Source organism: Carya illinoinensis, chromosome 1 (assembly GCF_018687715.1).
Source record: "Carya illinoinensis cultivar Pawnee chromosome 1, C.illinoinensisPawnee_v1, whole genome shotgun sequence".
NCBI classification, from domain to species: domain Eukaryota; kingdom Viridiplantae; phylum Streptophyta; class Magnoliopsida; order Fagales; family Juglandaceae; genus Carya; species Carya illinoinensis.
This window is the reverse complement of record NC_056752.1, coordinates 7,442,770-7,460,763: the sequence shown is the minus strand read 5'-3', so window position 1 is coordinate 7,460,763 and position 17,994 is coordinate 7,442,770. Positions and strand designations below refer to the sequence as shown.

Sequence of the window (17,994 nt, the reverse complement as noted above, 5' to 3'; positions counted from 1 at the left end):
CCAATAAAAGTTATAGACTTAAAATGTAAAAGCAAAATATCAATTATTTACATACTCCATAGCATAACACTAATACTAGAAACAGTCTTGAAGTATGTAATTCTTGTATCTTCCATTTGAGAAAAAAAAATTGATTCATTGTTATAAAAATAATTTTTTTCTTATAAATTTTAAATTGATTGATTTTTTCTAAAAAAAAAATACAAAATTTATATTCACTAAAATTATAAATATAATATATCTTTTTTTGTGAACACATATATTATATTTGCCAGAGTTGGGTTGGACTGGAAAAGGAGGGTCAATTCCACTTTTACAGGGCCTGATTCCACACACCTAAAGTTAACTTTGCGGAGAACTGTATAGATATCACTTGCGTTTACGAATTGAGTTGAAATAAAAATTAAAAATTATATAAAATATTATTAAAATATTATTTTTTAATAATATTATTATTTTATTATTTAAAAAATTTGAATTATTTATTATATTTTATATTAAAATTTAAAAAAATTATTATAATTAAATGAGAGAAATTAAAATGAATTTGAAAACCAAAAATAATCGAGTGGGTTAGTGAAGGACACGTTTTATGTTAATGTCGATTGCGATGGTCAAAAGAAAAAAGGGGGTTGGTGAGGGAGAAAAAATACAAAATTCAAAGAATCCCCCGCTGAGAGACCTACTTTCAGCTGCCAATAGAGACCAAGAGCCGCCTCTGAAGCGTTAGGTTTAAGTACTTTTTTCTACTATGATGACCAAACTCCCACAATTTTATATGCAAAGTGCGGTAGGAGAACAGGACCCTACTCAAATGCTTGGACAAAGCCACAACCAGATATTGATGTCATATTTATGTGCACCAAAGTGGATTTTTTTGAACTAGATCGATGGGCGTAAGGAGGCTTTAAAGTTTAAAGTCTATGTTAGGTGTGGATGAATGGTAAAGAGAGTCTTCGGTTGGTTCCTTATCTATAGCTTCTCGTCTACCCGAGAGCTTGTCTCTGAGTATTTCTTGAAATCGAAGACAAAAAGTTCTTTAATCTCTGGCACTTGATGGAGAACCAAACCCAGAAAAAACCCAGAATTTTGTGCCTTCATGGGTTCAGAACAAGCGGTGAAATCCTCAAGAAATTGATAGGAAGATTGCCTGAAACTGTGCTCGAAAAGCTGGACCTTGTCTTCCTCGATGCTCCTTTTCCTGCTGGAGGAAAGTCCGATGTAGAAGGCATTTTTGACCCTCCTTACTACGAGTGGTGGCAATCCAACAAGGTTTTACATCTTTTTCCAAAAAGATTAGTGTTTCATCTTTCTCCATTTTGGACATGTTCGTACGTTTTATTGATTTGCAATGGTTGTTTTATCGTAGGATTATACAGAGTATACGAATTTTGAAGAGTGTCTTGCATACGTAGAAGATTACATGATCAAGAATGGTCCTTTTGATGGAGTACTGGGCTTCTCCATGGTGCGGTTCTGAAAAACAGTGACTTTCGATATTGTTCCCGAAACAAGAAAAAATGCTTTTTACCACCTCTGTTCTTTAATTCTTTCCAAATTGGTTAATGGATTTCAGGGGGCGATGTTAGCAGCTGCAATGCCTGGAATGCAAGCCGAGGTATAAGAAACTTACATTTTTATCTTCAATTTAATTTCTCTCAGGCTTCCTTCATGTAGCACTTCATAGGTGCAAAGTGAAACCATCCTGTGTTAATTTGCAGGGGGTGACTCTTACGAAGGTACCAAAGATAAAGTTTTTGATAATTATATCTGGGGCTAAGCTTGGAGGATCCAAGTTTGCGGCACCTAAGCTGGCTGCCAACGCTTTTTCATCACCCATTACCTGCCCATCTCTCCACTTCATAGGTAAGTTGAAGATTGAATGTGTCCTCTATATATATATATATATATATGTTTTATTATTCTTAGGTACAATTTTTTGCTGCAAGTCAAGCAAGTTATTGACTCCCACTTTGGGTACTGCTGTTAATTAGAAAAGGGTCCTCAATGTAGATTGTCTTCCTGCATTTCTTCTAGTTTACATCACTAATCACTCGCAGTAGTGAATCCATGAATTGATCCCAATTTTATGTGGACTGAGATGATTTCACCAGCAGACGTCACTTTTCTTTGCTTAATTACCATGTCTTGTGCTGTAGGTGAGACAGACTTCCTGAAGCCAGATGGGACTGCTCTGCTGGATTCATTCGTGGACCCTGTTGTCATCAATCATTCCAAAGGGCACACCGTTCCTAGACTTGGTTAGTACCAAATTTTAGTTTTTGTCACATACATATGTTCCATATTTTTTAGTCTATCCTAACAAAAGCGAACCCGACTAGCCGGAAGAAGGCTATTTACACAAGACCACAGAACGAGGGAAGAAGACCGTGGATTTGAAGAAAGTGTTTGATATATTGCATATATATCCTGGATTGATTATAAGAAGTTCAGTATTTTCTGTAGATTTATACGTAGCTAGGACCTTCCTTGGGGCGTTGCATTTTCATTTTACTAAAATATCGAGTACTTGGGGATAGGACTAATAATTAAAAGTAAGATCTATTAACTTTTCAATTCCCTCTCTTTCTGTGCAGATGGTAAACCGCTGGAAACAATGCTCAGCTTCATTGAGAAGATTCAGATGATCCCATGAGACGAAGAATAGATCTGGTTTAGGATTTGAAGGCTGCTTTATTGCCTCACATTCTCACTGAACCATATTCATTGTCTTTTTCTTATAATCATGTAATGAAAAGTGCCGTTAATCGACGGTCAATAATCTTATATTTTATGATGATATTAACCACTGGTTAACTTTATAAGAAATATTTTAGTTACAAATAAATTACACAAAAATAATTTTATAAATTAATGAGATTTTATGTAGTTCGTCAGAATATAAAATTACTTTTTTATAAAGTAGATCTAACAGATCATATAAAATCATGTTAATTTATGAGATTGTTTTTATGTAATCTCTTTGTGGCTATAACAATCTTACTTAAATATTTTATGTGATTGATTGTTTCACGAACTTAATATAACTATTTACGAGACCTATTAAAAAGGATTGTGCATGTATCATTGTTTTATGGTCTAATCAAAGTGTTATAATGTCACAATGAAGCGGTCGTTAAGTATTAAGTGCCCCTCTCTTTATTATACAGATACCAATTAAGATATTGCTCGCATTGCACTTGAACAGGGGACTCAATATGAAATTGAAGTATGGTTGTTGGGCAGGTAGGAAGATTACCAAAGTTCCTCTCCATGAAAGAAGTTGGCACCTGGACAAGATTCTTTTTCCTTTTGAGTTATAAATTATAAGATATAATTTTATCTGATTTTGTGCCGATTGAGAAGCCAAAGGGACCCAAGCCCAGTTTTAGAGAGAGTTTACCTTTTCTCTAGAAAATGCCAAAACCCAACCCAGCCAAAGGGGTGGAGTTTCCTCCTTCCTCCTCCCGCACTCATCCTTCCGTCCTTCCTTCCTATTCTCTCTACTTTTTTTCTTTTTTTTCAGTTTTTATTTTTCTTTTGAGTTGTGCAGTTTTTTTTTTTTTAAGAAGTTAAGTAAACATAAAATTCAAATAAAAATTTAATTTTTTAATACTTAATTTCGCTTTTTTTTTTTAAAGAAATAAATCTATATAACCTTGCTGGTATTCTTTCAAAAAAATTTATAAAATATCACCATGGCACACCTTCCCGTGGGAATATATCTGAAAAATCTGGATGAAACTGACATGTAAATAAGGATTCAGAAAAAGGACAAGTATCAACCCAATTTGTTTTTATTTAAAATTTTCAGAATTTTCTTTCAAACAGATCAACTTTTATTAATAAGAAACCTCCGTAACAAAGGTTGAAAACAACGAGGAATTTCCTCCATATCAATAATCATATGATCTATAGTGTCTAGTGCATTTTTTTCTACAACATGAGCAACTATATTTGCTTTCTTCTTGATATGTTAACACACTAATCATCACTTCACGTTGGTCCTTCTCTCTCTACTCTGAAGAGTAAGAGTGTAAGGTGATAGTTATTTTGCATCTTTATACAAAGAATCTTGTCTCTCGATTTGAGTTGAGAGTGCTGTGATTACCATAATAATTTTAAAGCGGTGATTGAGATTTTCTCCTACAGGCTGTGTAGAAAGAGTAACCGAATCCTTTTTTAGGAGTTTAAGAAATCGTCCTACATCAACTAAGAAGAGAGTGTCTCATGGTTTTATGTATAAGGCACGCATGTTGAGGAGGACCTATTCAAGTTATGGGAAGGTTTCAACCTTACCAAGAATGAGGAAGATCTAGTCAAGGTGTCAAATCAAGATATTCTAGCGGTAGCTCATAGAGGGATAAATTGCCTTATGGCAATGGTCATCACAGAAAGAAACTTCAATAAGGAAGCGCTTCACTCAACTATGCCACAGGTATGGAAAGTGGAAGAAGGGGTAACCTTCACTGAAGTAGGTGAAAACAACTTTATTATGGAATTTAAAAAGACTACGGATAAGGAAAAGATTCTGCTAGGCAGACCCTGGACCTTTGATAGAAATTTAATTGCCATCCAAGATGTTGATAGCAATCTCCCTCCTAATGATGTAAGGTTCTCTCACGAACCTTTCTGGGTGCAACTACACAATGTCCCATTTGCTGGTATGACAAAAGCATATGGAAACCAAATTGCTTCTACCATTGGCAAGGTCATCAAGGTCAAAGTGGATAAAGAGGGCTAGGGATGGGGTAGAAGTTTGAGAGCGCAAATGGAGGTAGACATCACAAGACCTTTGACTTGAGGGAAGTGGCTCCAAGTAGAGGATAGGAAAATCTGGATAACCTTCAAATATGAGAGGCTGCAGAATTTCTATTTCAAGTATGGAGTCATAAAACACCAAGGAAGAGGATGCCATAACCAGAGATTTGAATATTAGTCACAGACTGATTATCCAACTCAATATGGTCCTTGGTTAAGAGCAACTCCATGTAGGAACTCAATGATGGCAACTAGATCCTATGGGGGTAGATCAGACTCAAACAACTCAGATCCTAAGTGGCAGCAACCAAGCAGGGAGGGGAATGACAGTGAGACAAAAAAGTGTAATGCAGAACCAAAGGAGAGATCAAAGGCGCAATGTTAGGAGGTTTCTAGGGAGCTAGAACCTATGGTGCAAGTCTCCATGAAAGGACTTTTTGCAAGCTCACAAAATCAGGGAAGAAGTCAAAGCAGCTGTATGACAGGTGAGTTTCCACATACTAAAAAAATTGGCTTTTATCCAAAGGGGAAACCTATAATTCAATCCAAAATACTTTTTCAAAACCAAATATTCCACCAACAGGAAAAAGTCCAGAAGTTCACATGGAACAAGAACCCATAACTGTAGACTCTGAGGTTGATGAGGACCACCTCAACTCCTCCATCAAAGTCTCTAAAAGTTGTGACAAGCGTTCTCATGCTCAACTGGCTCTTATTAAGTATTCTATAAAAACCAGAAAGTCCAGCTGGAAAAGGAAAGCTCGAGACCTTCATACAACCAATCCTAATGAACCTACTGGTTTAAAAGAAACTACAAAAAAAAAAAAAAAAAAAAAAAACTTCCAGTAAGATCCTGGGAGATATTTCCAATCTCCATGAATCCAAAAAACCAAAATAACAGATTCAATGCACTGAGATCTACCTTACAAACAAAAATGATGTTCAAATGGTATTGACAAAAGTTACAATGCAGCTCTGCCAATAGCCATGAATCTAATGAGTTGGAACTGCCGATTTCTTGGGAACACTCAGACAACTAATTTCCTTAACCTCTTAGTTAAGGACAAGTGCACATCAATGGTATTTCTCATGGAGACAAAGTCAAAAACAAGAGTGGAAGAGGTTAGTAGAATTTTAAAGTTTGATGCTTGCTTGGGTTGTAGAAAGCAGAGGTAGTAGTGGTGGACTCGAATTGTTGTGGAAGAATCATGTTAAAGTAGTAATTTATAACTACTCAAGATGGCATGTCAATACTCATGTTACAAGTAACCTAGACACACAAACTTGGCTCTTCACTGGCTTCTATGGCTATCCTGAGACATCTAAAAGAAGTAGGAGTTGGGATTTCTTAAAGTCCCTTAAACCAGTAACTTCGATACCATGGTTATGTTGTGGTGATTTTAATGAAATAACTTGTGAGGGTGAGAATGTGGAAGGTCCTCCTAGGCCTTAGAAACATATGGAGATTTTCAGAGATGCTCTTGAATGGTGCTCCCTAGACTCAATTCTGACCTTAGGCTCAAAGTACAATTGGGCTAACAATAGAAGTGGTCGAAATTTTACAAAAGAAAAACTAGATCAAGCTCTAACTAATCCAGCTTAGATGTAATTGTTTAAGGATGCCTACTACATTGTGGAACCAACTGTGAAATCAGACCATTCACCATTAATGATTTTCTTAGCTAACAAAAGGAATCAAAATAGTTTTACGGCAAAACATTTCAGATTTGAAGCTGCTTGGACACTAAAGGAAGGCTATGCTAAAACTATAAAAGATGCTTGGGGGAAGGCTGCTCTTGGTGAGGATTATGCTACCATCATGACAGTAGGCTACTCAACTGCAATTATACCCTAAAGAAATGGAATGTTAAAGCAAATAGAAGTACTCTTGTTGAAATTAGACAAAAGCTGAATAGGCTAAGTGGGTTGCAAGAAGAAGGAAGAGGGAAGCATGTAAATTCTGTTTTCAAGATGCAAAGTGAAATTGACCAGTCCCTAGCTGAGGAGGATCTAAAATGGAAACAAAGGACAAAACAACATTGGCTACAAATGAGTGATAGAAACACTAAGTTGTACCATCTGCATGCCACTCAAAGAAGGAAAATCAATAGAATCACCCAAGTCTTGGATAGTAGGAATTTGTTGGTGACTGAGAAGCAATAGATTGGGACTATTTTCTCAAATTTTTTCTCCAAGCCCTTCACCGACTCTCATCCCTCTGTTATTGAAGAATGTCTTAGGGATATGGCCCATAAAGTGACACCTGAGATGAATGAGTTTTTGATAAAGGAGTTTACTGAAGAAGAGATCAAAGTGGCGGTGTTTCAGATGAAAGGCTTAGGCTCACCAGGCTCTAATGGGTTCCTAGGATTATTTTATCAATCCAACTAGGATTTGCTTGGCAAAGATGTCAATAATTTTGCTCTTAATATTCTGAATAAAGGAGGATCCTTGGAGTGTGTCAATGACACTTTCATTACTCTAATCCCAAAGGTTAAAGAGCCCAAGAAAGTTTCTAATTTTAGGCCTATTAGCTTATGTAATATAATTTACAAGATTGTTGCTAAAGTGATTTCAAATAGGCTTAAGTTTGTATTACATCATTTCTTTGAATCAAAGTACCTTTGTACCAGGTAAGGCCATCACTGATAATATCTTGGTGACTTATGAAACTCTCCACACAATGTCAATTAGAATGCAAGGAAAATTAGGGTTTATGACTTTCAAACTTGATATGAGCAAGACATATGACCGTATGGAGAGGACCTTTCTATCCTCTGTGATGTGCAAGTTGGGATTTGATTGGAGGTGGATGTCTCTAGTGATGACTTGCATTTCATCAGTCCTCTATTCTATTCTTCTCAATGGAGAACCTCAAGACTCTTTCAAGCCCACTCGAGTTCTAAGGCAAGCAGACCCCATCTCCCCTTACCTTTTTATTCTTTGTGCAAAGGTCTTATCATGTCTTCTCAACAAGGCAGAGGTGAATGGAAGCATTACTAGTGTTCAAATGGGAAAAGGCCCTATTAGAGTTAATCATCTTTTCTTTGCTGATAACGGCATGATCTTTTGTAAATCCAACTCTCTTGAATGGAGCAAATTAATGAGGATTCTGAACTCATACAAGCTTGCTTCTGGTCAACTGCTAAATAAGGAAAAATCCTCTATATTTTTCAATAGGAATACTCCACATGAAAACAAAAATACTATACTGCAAATTGCTAGAGTAAATGCAACAGGTTCTTTTGAGAAATATCTTGGTCTCTCTGCCATAGTTGGGAGAGCTAAGACTGCTTCCTTTCATGGCCTTATTGATAGAGTGTGGTCTTGAATTACCAACTGGAAGACTAACTATCTATTTGGTGCTGGAAAAGAGGTGCTGCTCAAATTTGTCTTGCAGGCCATTCCTACTTATACCATGGGAATATTTCTTCTCCCTTATTCCATTACAAATAGATTAGACCAGTTATTAAGGAAATTTTGGTGGGGTTTCAATGAGGACCATTAAAAAATTCATTAGGTCAAGTGGAGCAAACTCAACAAATAAAAAGATCAAGGTGGTTTAGGTTTTAGGAACTTCAATAGTTTCAGTCTTATGGTAAGCATATGTCCCTTCTATATGAACAGTTAGATTAGTTTATTATAGATGAAATGATTTTTTTTATGTCTTCTTAACCAGATCTCATAATACTGTCTCATGTTTGTGTTAGGCGAAACCACAATGGAAGATCTTTCACACTGTTGGTTGCCCAAAGTACGAGATGCTCTGGACCATTTTTGGGGCTTTGGTTGCCACTGGGACAGTCCACCATGTGTCTACACAACCAAACCCAACCAGTGAGGAGGAACACTAGCTTCATGCAAAGATGCGTTGGCAAAGCCCTGCAATTGAGTAATCAACATGGTGTGGCTAGTGGCATTGCTGATATGGACATCTCCATGGGATTCGGAACGAGATCATCCATTTCGTCGGGCCGAAACGGATGTCGCCGAAATATGGGGGGCCTTCCACGCAAGTGCAGGTAGATCTCTCCAACTGCCTCTTAAAGCTAGCTTATACTGTAATAGCGAGGCGGAAGTGCTGTGAGAATAGGGGTGAGGACTCCTCTCCAAAGCGAAGTAGAGATCTCCAATTGCCTCTCAAAGCTAGCTCATAATGCAATAGTCGGAAGTGCTATGAGGATAGGGTAAGGGCACTTCTTCAAAGCGAAGCAGAGGCACAAGTAGTTCCAACAACGATGCCCATTGGAATCAGCACACTCAGTGTGTTAAATTATTGCAAGAGCTTTATCCTCCACTGCCAGATGATATATTCCTCCATGCTTTCAACGCATTACTTAAGATCCGTGTTTAGACAAGCTTCCTAGCACTAGATGAGCCACACAGGAGGCTGTGGGCCATGAGCCTTTGAGATTGGTAAGGTGCGAGAAGATTTTTGATGGAAACAGTTGTTATTGCTTATTTTTAGTTTTTACTTTTGCTTTTTAACTTATGGAACAATTATCTATTTCTGTTTTAATTGTGTTGTTTCCTTGGATGGCATGAATTGTGGTTGTTTGTTTTAATACGATGCTCTCTTTTTTCAATCAAGATATCAAATAGACAAGTTCTAAGTAAACTTCTGTAAAAGAAGTTAGACTCCACTTTGAAAAAGTGTAAAAAAAATTCCATTTTAGTGGAATCCATTTTTTTACAAAAGACTTGTACATATTTTATCTATATAAAACTTATACCTGACATTACTCTTACGGTATTTATTCAGCATATATGTGAGAGATAAGCCTTCGGGGTTGAGAAAACGAGGGAATGCAAAGGGAGCGTGGAAATGAGGCGAAGAGCAGGGTGTAGGGCTGGAAAGCTGATGGGAAATATGCATTGTGCTTGCAAACTTGCAATAAGGAAAGACTACTTTGATTAGTAAGGCCTGATTTGGATAGTAAAATCATGTTGACTCATTTCATCTTATCTCAATTTCTAAATATTACAAACACAAAGTCTTTTCGATTTCAAATATTCAACTTTTCATCTAATCATTACAGCTTTCCTAATCTTCAAAACAAAATTAAAAAAATAAAAAAAATAAATTTTACAAATAACAAAACAAAAATAATATTAAAAACTTATATTCTAATAATATTTTAAATTTATAATATTTTTATTCAACTTTTTCTCTCTCATTTTTCAAAATCCTATAAAACATGTTAACTAAAACTATTTTACTATTATTTTCAAATCTTTTCATCTCATGTCACTCTCTAAACCAAGTTTAAAACAATGTTCTGTCAGTAGGAAAACGGAACGATAATTTGAAGCGACCACTAGCAGGACTCTTCCTTGAGAACAAATATTCCCATATCATTTTATTACCATTTATTATTATTTATAAATTATTTAACTATTATTCATGAATATTTTAAAATATTATCCAAACCACCATTCTTAATCCTTAGACTCGACAAACTCCCATGGCAATTTCTATATTTCCTAGGAGGAACAGTTTACGGGTCCAATTATTTATTTAAAAATAAGTAAAAAATCTCTTCAAAGGCAAAAGAAAGAAATAAATGGTTGCAAAATAAAAAAGTTAGAAAATAAAAAAGATCACATTGTCAATTTACGCATGTATTTTAAATATTTGAAGGAAATTTCATATATTTTTTATTATTACCAAATATCCAAATTTAACTTATAATAAATTATTCAATCTAATGATGAAGTTCTTCATTTTTAAATCGATTTTGATTTTATTTTTTAAATATTTTTTAATCAATGCCAAATATCCAAATCGAACTTATAATAAATCCTTAGTCTCACGATGAGGTTCTTATTTTTTATTTTTTTTATTTGATTTCATAATTTATAACTCTTCAAACAACTTAAGAGCTCATGGTAATATATTTGTCGAAATAATTTTTAGTATGTTTGGGTCATGTTGTAACGACTATAACTAGAAAGGAAATCTCAAAAAACTCAGTTGAAATAATTTGGATGCTTGTCTTCTTTGGTTACATAGATAAGATGAGATAAAAGTTAAAAGCTGAATAAAATATTATAAAAATATTATTTATATTTTGAAATTTGAAAAAAAAATTAAATTGTTTATTATATTTTATATAAAAATTTAAAAAATTGTAATGATTATATAATAGATCTATATCTGGCTAGGATAAAATTATTTAGATTTCCAAATACAGTTATGCTCCTTTATATATATATATATATATATATATATATATCAAACACCACATTTGTTCATCAGTAAGGAAATTACATATATTTGTTAGTCCAAATAACTAGCAATATGAAATCTGGGATTGAATCCCACCAAACTAAAGCATCATTTACATGCAAAGCATGTCAAGCAAGTCTATGAGTAATTACATTTCCCAACCTCCATCTATATTAAAGAGTGCAGTTCTAAAAGAGCTTCATCAGTTCGCATGTCTCCTTCATGATAGGTTGCCCAGCAAGGATAAGGAACTTGTACTAGACTGGATTGCTTGCACCATTAAAAATGAATTACTTTCTAAAATGAGATCATTGATTCCCATATACACACATAATTGTAATCCTCTGAATAGTGCAAGTAATTCAATCTAGTAGGATCATTTACTTCATGTTCTTTCCTACTAATAGCCAATATAAAATCCCCTTCGTCATCTCGAAGGACCATCCCAACTCCTGCACTATGTTGATCTTAAAAAATGGACCATCTACATTGAGTTTTAGTGCACCCAGTTGAGGAGGAGATCAAAAATAGTGTATCTGACTCATTTTTTTAGGTTGACTTTTGACTTCTTTGAACTCCTTTTGCATAGACAAGGCATGCATATGTTCAGACATGAGTTCCTTCTCTTCATGTATCTTATGATTCCTTCTATACTGCATCCCCCAAGCAATAAGAAAAGACTTTTCTAGATCTGCTTGACATCCTTTATCACGGGCCCAGCTAGCAAGATCAATAAAGTTTTCTGCTCTGCTCTGTGGTTTAAGGCTTGGGACATGTTGATTCTGGCAGTCTGCAATGGATGGGCAATAGAAGAGGGCATGATCTAGATCCTCCACTTCAGTTCCACAGAATATGCACATCTAATCATTTAGGACATTTCTCCTTTTCAAGTTTTGCAGAGTTGATAATCCATTTCGATATGCTTTCCAAACAAATACTTTAATTTTATTAGGGACTTTTAACTTCTAAATTTCCTTCAAGATCCATCTCTGACCTGCTGCTCTTGAACTTTCCCACTCTTGATTGCCTTTATTCATATCACAAAGTAACTTGCAGGCACTTTTCACACCATATTCCCCATCTTTCTCATGCTTTCAAATTAGCCTATCTTCATGATTACCAAATGTGAGTAGAATCTTTAACACCTCTACTGCATCTCTAAGTCGGAGAACAATCTTTACTTTCTCCAGATCCCACCAATTTGTGCTACTATCCATGAGACTATCCATTGTTGCTTCACTAGTCTGGGTACCATTCTCATCCATAGTTTGATGCACAGTGTTATGCCAAGGTATCCAGTAGTCCTTCTAGATTCTGATAGTTTTTTCATTCCCCACCCTCCATCTACAACCTTCTTTCAATACTGGCCTAGATTCTCATATGCCTCGCTAAACATATGAAGGAGATTTGCCAAGCTTAGCATCAAAGAAATCTATTTGAGGAAAGTACTTTGCTCTAAATATTTTGTGCAGCAAGGTAGAATCAACAATCATAAATCTCCAACCCTGCTTAGCCAACAATGACCTATTAAAAGTCTTGAGATCTTTGACATTCCACCTTCAATTTTGGGTTCACACATTGTCTTCCAGCTTACGCAATGCATTTTGTTCTCATTCTCTTTCTACCCCCACCAAAATTTAGTTACCATATTTTTCAACTCATCACATAAAGTCCCAAGAAGTTTGAAGTAGCTCATAGTGTATATAGGGATAGAAATAGCTACTACCTTTATCAATATTTCCCTTTCCCTTTTAGACAACAAACATTCATTCCATCATTGAAGTTTCTGCAACATCTTATGTCTCAGATCAGAGAAAGCTTTATGTTTAGCACGACCAATCGTAGGAGGTAAGCCAAGATACATATCATACTGTTGAAAGCCATTAACCCCACATAACAACATGAGCTCATCTTAAAGACCAGTACCTATATTTCTACTAAAAACCATAGAGGTTTTTCCTATATTAACTTGTTGACCCGAGGCTTCCTCTTACTTCTCCAACAGTTTATGGAGTTTCAAATTATCATCTTTATTAGCTCTGCAGAATACAAACTATCATATGTAAACAACAAATGATTAATTCTTGGGGCTCATTTACAGATTTGAATGCATTTGAGACTTCTTGCTTCTTCTGAGTGTTGCAACAGGGAAACCAAGCTTTCAATGTACAACAAGAAAAGGTAGGGTGACAAAGGATCACCCTGCCTCAATCTTCTTGAAGGTGTAATTGGACCATGTGGCTCTCCATTGATTAAAACAGAAAATGAAACAAATTTTACACATAATATAATCAAACCCACACATTGGCATGAAATCCTAACTTTAACATGATATTTTCTAGAAACTTCCACTCAACTCTATTATATGCTTCACTCATATTCAATTTAAGAGACATATACCCCACTTTACCCTACCTTTTATGACTTAGAAACTGTACAAGTTCTTAAGCAATTAAAATATTGTCAGTAATAAGGCAGTTAGGTACAAAAGCACTCTGTGAACTAGAAATCACATGAACAAGAACAACCTTTAGCCTATTTGCTAACACTTTTGACATCAATTTATAGCTCACATTACAATGATTAATGGGTCTATAATCAACAACAATCTCAGGTTTCTTCTTCTTAGGAATGAGAGTGATAAAAGCATGGTTAAGAGTAGCAAGAAACTTATAAGAGTGTTAAAGCATTTAACGCTGCAGAAGTGACATCATTTCCAACTATATGCCAATATTTTTTATAGAATATTGGTGTCATGCCATCAAGTCCTAGAACTTATGTTGGGTTCATTTGATGTAGAGCAGTCAATAGTCACCTCGTTTTCAGTAAATATCTTTGTGAGCTCTTCATTAATCTCTGGTGTGATTTTGCTAGTGAGTCTAGCAAGAAAGTCCACATTTTTCTCTACCTCTTGATACAGTAAAGAGATCATTAAAATAATTTAGGATTACTATGTTTCTTCCTTCCTCAGTCTGCCATGTCCCTTCACTATGTTTCACTCCAGTTATGGTATTCATCTTTCTCATTTGAGAAGCCTTGTTATGAAAAACCTTGGTATTTTGGTCACATTCTTTAAGTCATAGAGTTTTAGATCTTTGTCTCCACATGATCTCTTCCAACCAAGTCTATACCTTAGCTCTAGCTTCATTATGCTCTTGGATCCTTATACATCTTGGGTCACTCTGTTGTAACTATTAAAGTTTAGTTATAGCAAGCTTGATCTTTATATGTACCAGCCCAAATGTTTTCCTATTCCTAGGGGTGTAACAGGTCCAATTTGATTCAATTTTGGACAAAATTTGAGACCGAACTGGTATGCACCAGTTTTGCATTTTCAAAAATCGATTATGCACTTGTTACTTTCATAAACCGGTACATTTGATTTTACCAGTTTCGGTCCGATTTGGTATTATTTTTCAATTTTAATAATATTAATATATATATTAGTATTAGCTATAGTGATTAGAATAACTATATATTAGTATTTTTTATAGTGATTTTAATTTATTATAACTATATCATTAGTAGTGATAGTATTAGTATTACCATATCATTATCATTTTCTCACCACATGTTCTTTTCTCTTGGTAAGTTTTCTTCAAGATCCCATCTTTCCACCATGTATGAATCTAACAAAAGCCTAACATCTTCTTTGTTGCACTAAAATGCATCTTTGCAGTCGATCTCATGTAGGCCTCCAGCCCCAGCAGATCTGCCTTTTTCCACAGTGTCTCTGTTCTTCAGTTCTTCTTGGGTAAGCTCTGCTGCCCAAGTCTTTTGTTCTCCTTCGTATGTTTGCTCTTGAGTGGAAACTAAAATAAACACTCTGTATTTTCTGTAGGGTGGTCAAATCGTATTAACGGATCGTGTTTATGTCGTGTCAATGCATATATATTATACTATATGGATAACTCCGAATCTAACTCGTGAAGCTTATCGTGTTAAAATATTAACCTCTAACACGATCCATTCACACAACGAGTCGTGTCGTGTCAACCTATTTTAACCTGGTTATGTAAATGGATTGAATAAACTGAAATTAACTGGTTTGACATGATTAAATTTAGTATAATTTTATAAAAATATTAAAATCATAATATCTATAAAAAAAATTATAAAACTAACTATAAGTCCAAAATTACAATCCAAATAATAAAAATATCGAAATTAAAATTCTAAAAATGTTACTTTTAAGTATAAGAATATAATTATAATTTTAACTTTTTTACTGGGTTATAACGTGTCAAAATGAATTGATATATTATCAACCAGTTAAACAATCTTATCTTAACGAGTTAACCCGTTTTAATCCGAATCTATTAAGATTAAACTCAAACCCGCTATTATTCTATCGTATTCATTTTTTATAAATAAATCGTATTATCACTATTAATTTTCTGCTCTTATATTTCTACTCTTATAGTTCATACTCCATCTGTCTTTTTCTTAGATTTGTTTCTTAGTCAAATTTATGTACAATCTTTTTATATTTACGGAAAGTGCCGTTATTCCTCAATTGCTGTGTAACTTTTTCTTCCTTACAGTAATCAAGTTGCTTCCACTTCTCTGACATTAGACAAGTTATGAAAAGGCTTGAAACTGATTTACAACTTTGCCCTTTAAACAATATATTCAATTTAACTTTCCGTAAAAGGTTATATAAAAAGTTTATGGGTGATGTGGTTCCTGTTTTGCCTTTAAATTCTCCTTGTTGGGTTTTGTCTTTTTGTAATTGCATTCGGTTTTGAGGGCATTTGATAAAATGGGCTAACTTGTCTTATTCACGTGAGAATTGTTGTTTGACTGGAATTAATATAAACTTTAAGTATTTCAGTATAAAATAATAGTGTTAATAAAACAATTTAAATGGTTTAAGTTTATATTTTTTCACTAATTGTTTTGATAAATTTCTACTAAGTTATGATCAAGAAGAATAGATAATTATTTGAATAATAATAGTATTGATTTTAGATGTAACAAAATAGTTATTAGAATTATTATTCACCATAGTGTGAGTTTAATTATTAAATGGAGTGTCAAAATATGATTCCTAGAATTCTTGGTGATGTAAAGAGTATTTTGTTTATAGGCAACGAGATACAACGAGATTATTAGGTATCAGTGATTCGAGATAAGTAATTTGATCACAAGTTAGGATTAAAACATAATTAGATTATTACTATTAAAGTCAATTCTTTTATAGCCCTTTTTTTTTATGTACCATGCATGTTATGATTTATATAAGTATATCAGTTATCATATCATATGATCATGTGATTTTCTACATCATGTTCAGGTTCAACATGTTACAGTTATTTATATTAGTATGAATATAATGCATCTTATGTCGCATAAAACACAGAAGTTATCTTAAATTCATTTGCAAGATAAGATAATATAAAATAAGTTAATCAAATGACCTTTCTGTTTAATATTCAGGGTGGATGTGTAAGCCATCAGCCATGGACTCAAGCATGGTCCACTGTAATATGTCAAAATACTACTTAGCGATTCTCCTTACTGCAACAGGATGTGAGGCCAGTGCACAACCTTGCATTTAAGATTAAGTGTGTAGACCAATCAGGTCAGATAGTTAATCAATTAATTCAAATAAATTAAGAAAGACATATATAGCATAAGCATTAACATGATATAACAAGAATTTTATTCTTTCAGCATGAAAAGTTATGAAATATTTATTTATTTATTATATTTACATTGTGGTGAGTTCTTCTTCGGCTCATTTTAATTTTTTTCTATTTCACCACCCAAGTGAGAAGAATGAGGACTACGAGCAGGTAGGCTAAGTTTAAAAGGAGTGGACTAATGAACGTTAGACTATATTTATGGTTTTATTTTCATTTAGTTGGTTTGGAAACTTGTCGGTGACTATGTTTTAGACAATGGTTTTACTTAAGTTTTCTTTAGGAATGAACAATGTGTTTTTTTTTTTTTAAATTATGCAAGTCTCTAACTTGGTTTTAATTACATATGTATGTGACATTCCTAACATTAAGGAAGGGGATGTTACACTAAGATATATTAGTATTACTAATTTGTTAATGTACTTATCAAAAAGAATATATTGAGAATTTATTAGGTTATAAAATGTCATTAATATATATATTTTATGATTAAAGCATATGATCAAATAAATTTTCATGTTTAAAATTAAAATTTTATATTATAAATTATAATAACATTATCTTATATATAAAAATTATATATAATATAAAAATATTATATATAATATTTAAAAAATTAATTGAAAATATATAATATAGCGAATGGTCCGATCCAGTCATAAAAAACATAGAACCAAAACTAGACTGATACCGATTGATTTTGGAACTTAGGGAATCGGTCCCAGACCAGACTGGTCCAAAACTGAACCGGTTTTCTGATTAATTTTTACACTCCTACCATTCCATACCTGCAACTGCTCACTACATTTAGAAATTTTTCTCATCACAAAACCCATATCAAGGTTACTAACTTTACTCTTCCAGGCCTTAGCAATAACTTGTTCATAATCAATGGCCTCAATCCACATTGCTTCAAATTTAAAAGGTTTTTGACCCCTTCCTTAACATCTTTCAACATCAACAAGTAACTTGATAGGAGTGTGATTCGAGTAAGCTACTGTCCCATGTATGACCTGCACTGAGTGAAACAGATTCTTCTATTCCAATTTAGCTAAGAACTCGTCTAATCTCTCACAAATGTTGTGTTTACTTTCTCTTCCATTACACCAGATATGTATAGTCCCTGAATATCACATATCCTTCAACTCACAATCATCAAGAACTGATATGAAAGCTCTCATATGCGGTTCAGGCCTTGTTTGTCCCCCCATTTTTTCTTGATTACTAAGGATTTCATTTAAATCGCCAAACGCTAACTACACCTGCTCTCCAATTCCTTTTAGGGATCTAATCAAATTCTAAGTCTTATATCTTTTATTAGGGTCTGGATTACCATAAATGCCTGTAAGTATCCATTCT

General features: G+C 34.0%; 1 protein-coding gene across 1 annotated transcript; it reads left to right on the top strand.

Moving 5' to 3' along the window:
* The first annotated feature begins 777 nt into the window (after positions 1-777).
* On the top strand, positions 778-2,829 carry LOC122308701 (esterase AGAP003155-like). The gene is made up of 6 exons (XM_043121930.1): positions 778-1,272; positions 1,370-1,468; positions 1,577-1,618; positions 1,722-1,866; positions 2,160-2,261; positions 2,598-2,829. Exons 1-6 carry the CDS (start codon positions 1,057-1,059, stop codon positions 2,654-2,656), a joined length of 663 nt encoding a protein of 220 aa, XP_042977864.1. The 5' UTR covers positions 778-1,056; the 3' UTR covers positions 2,657-2,829.
* The last annotated feature ends 15,165 nt before the right edge of the window (positions 2,830-17,994 follow it).

Excerpts from the sequence above, each read along its gene's own strand:
- LOC122308701 (XM_043121930.1), top strand. The coding sequence starts at position 1,057 with ATGGAGAACCAAACCCAGAAAAAACCCAGAATTTTGTGCCTTCATGGG. Across the intron at positions 1,867-2,159 it reads CCCATCTCTCCACTTCATAG|GTGAGACAGACTTCCTGAAG; the intron begins GTAAGTTGAAGA and ends CTTGTGCTGTAG. Across the intron at positions 2,262-2,597 it reads GCACACCGTTCCTAGACTTG|ATGGTAAACCGCTGGAAACA; the intron begins GTTAGTACCAAA and ends CTTTCTGTGCAG.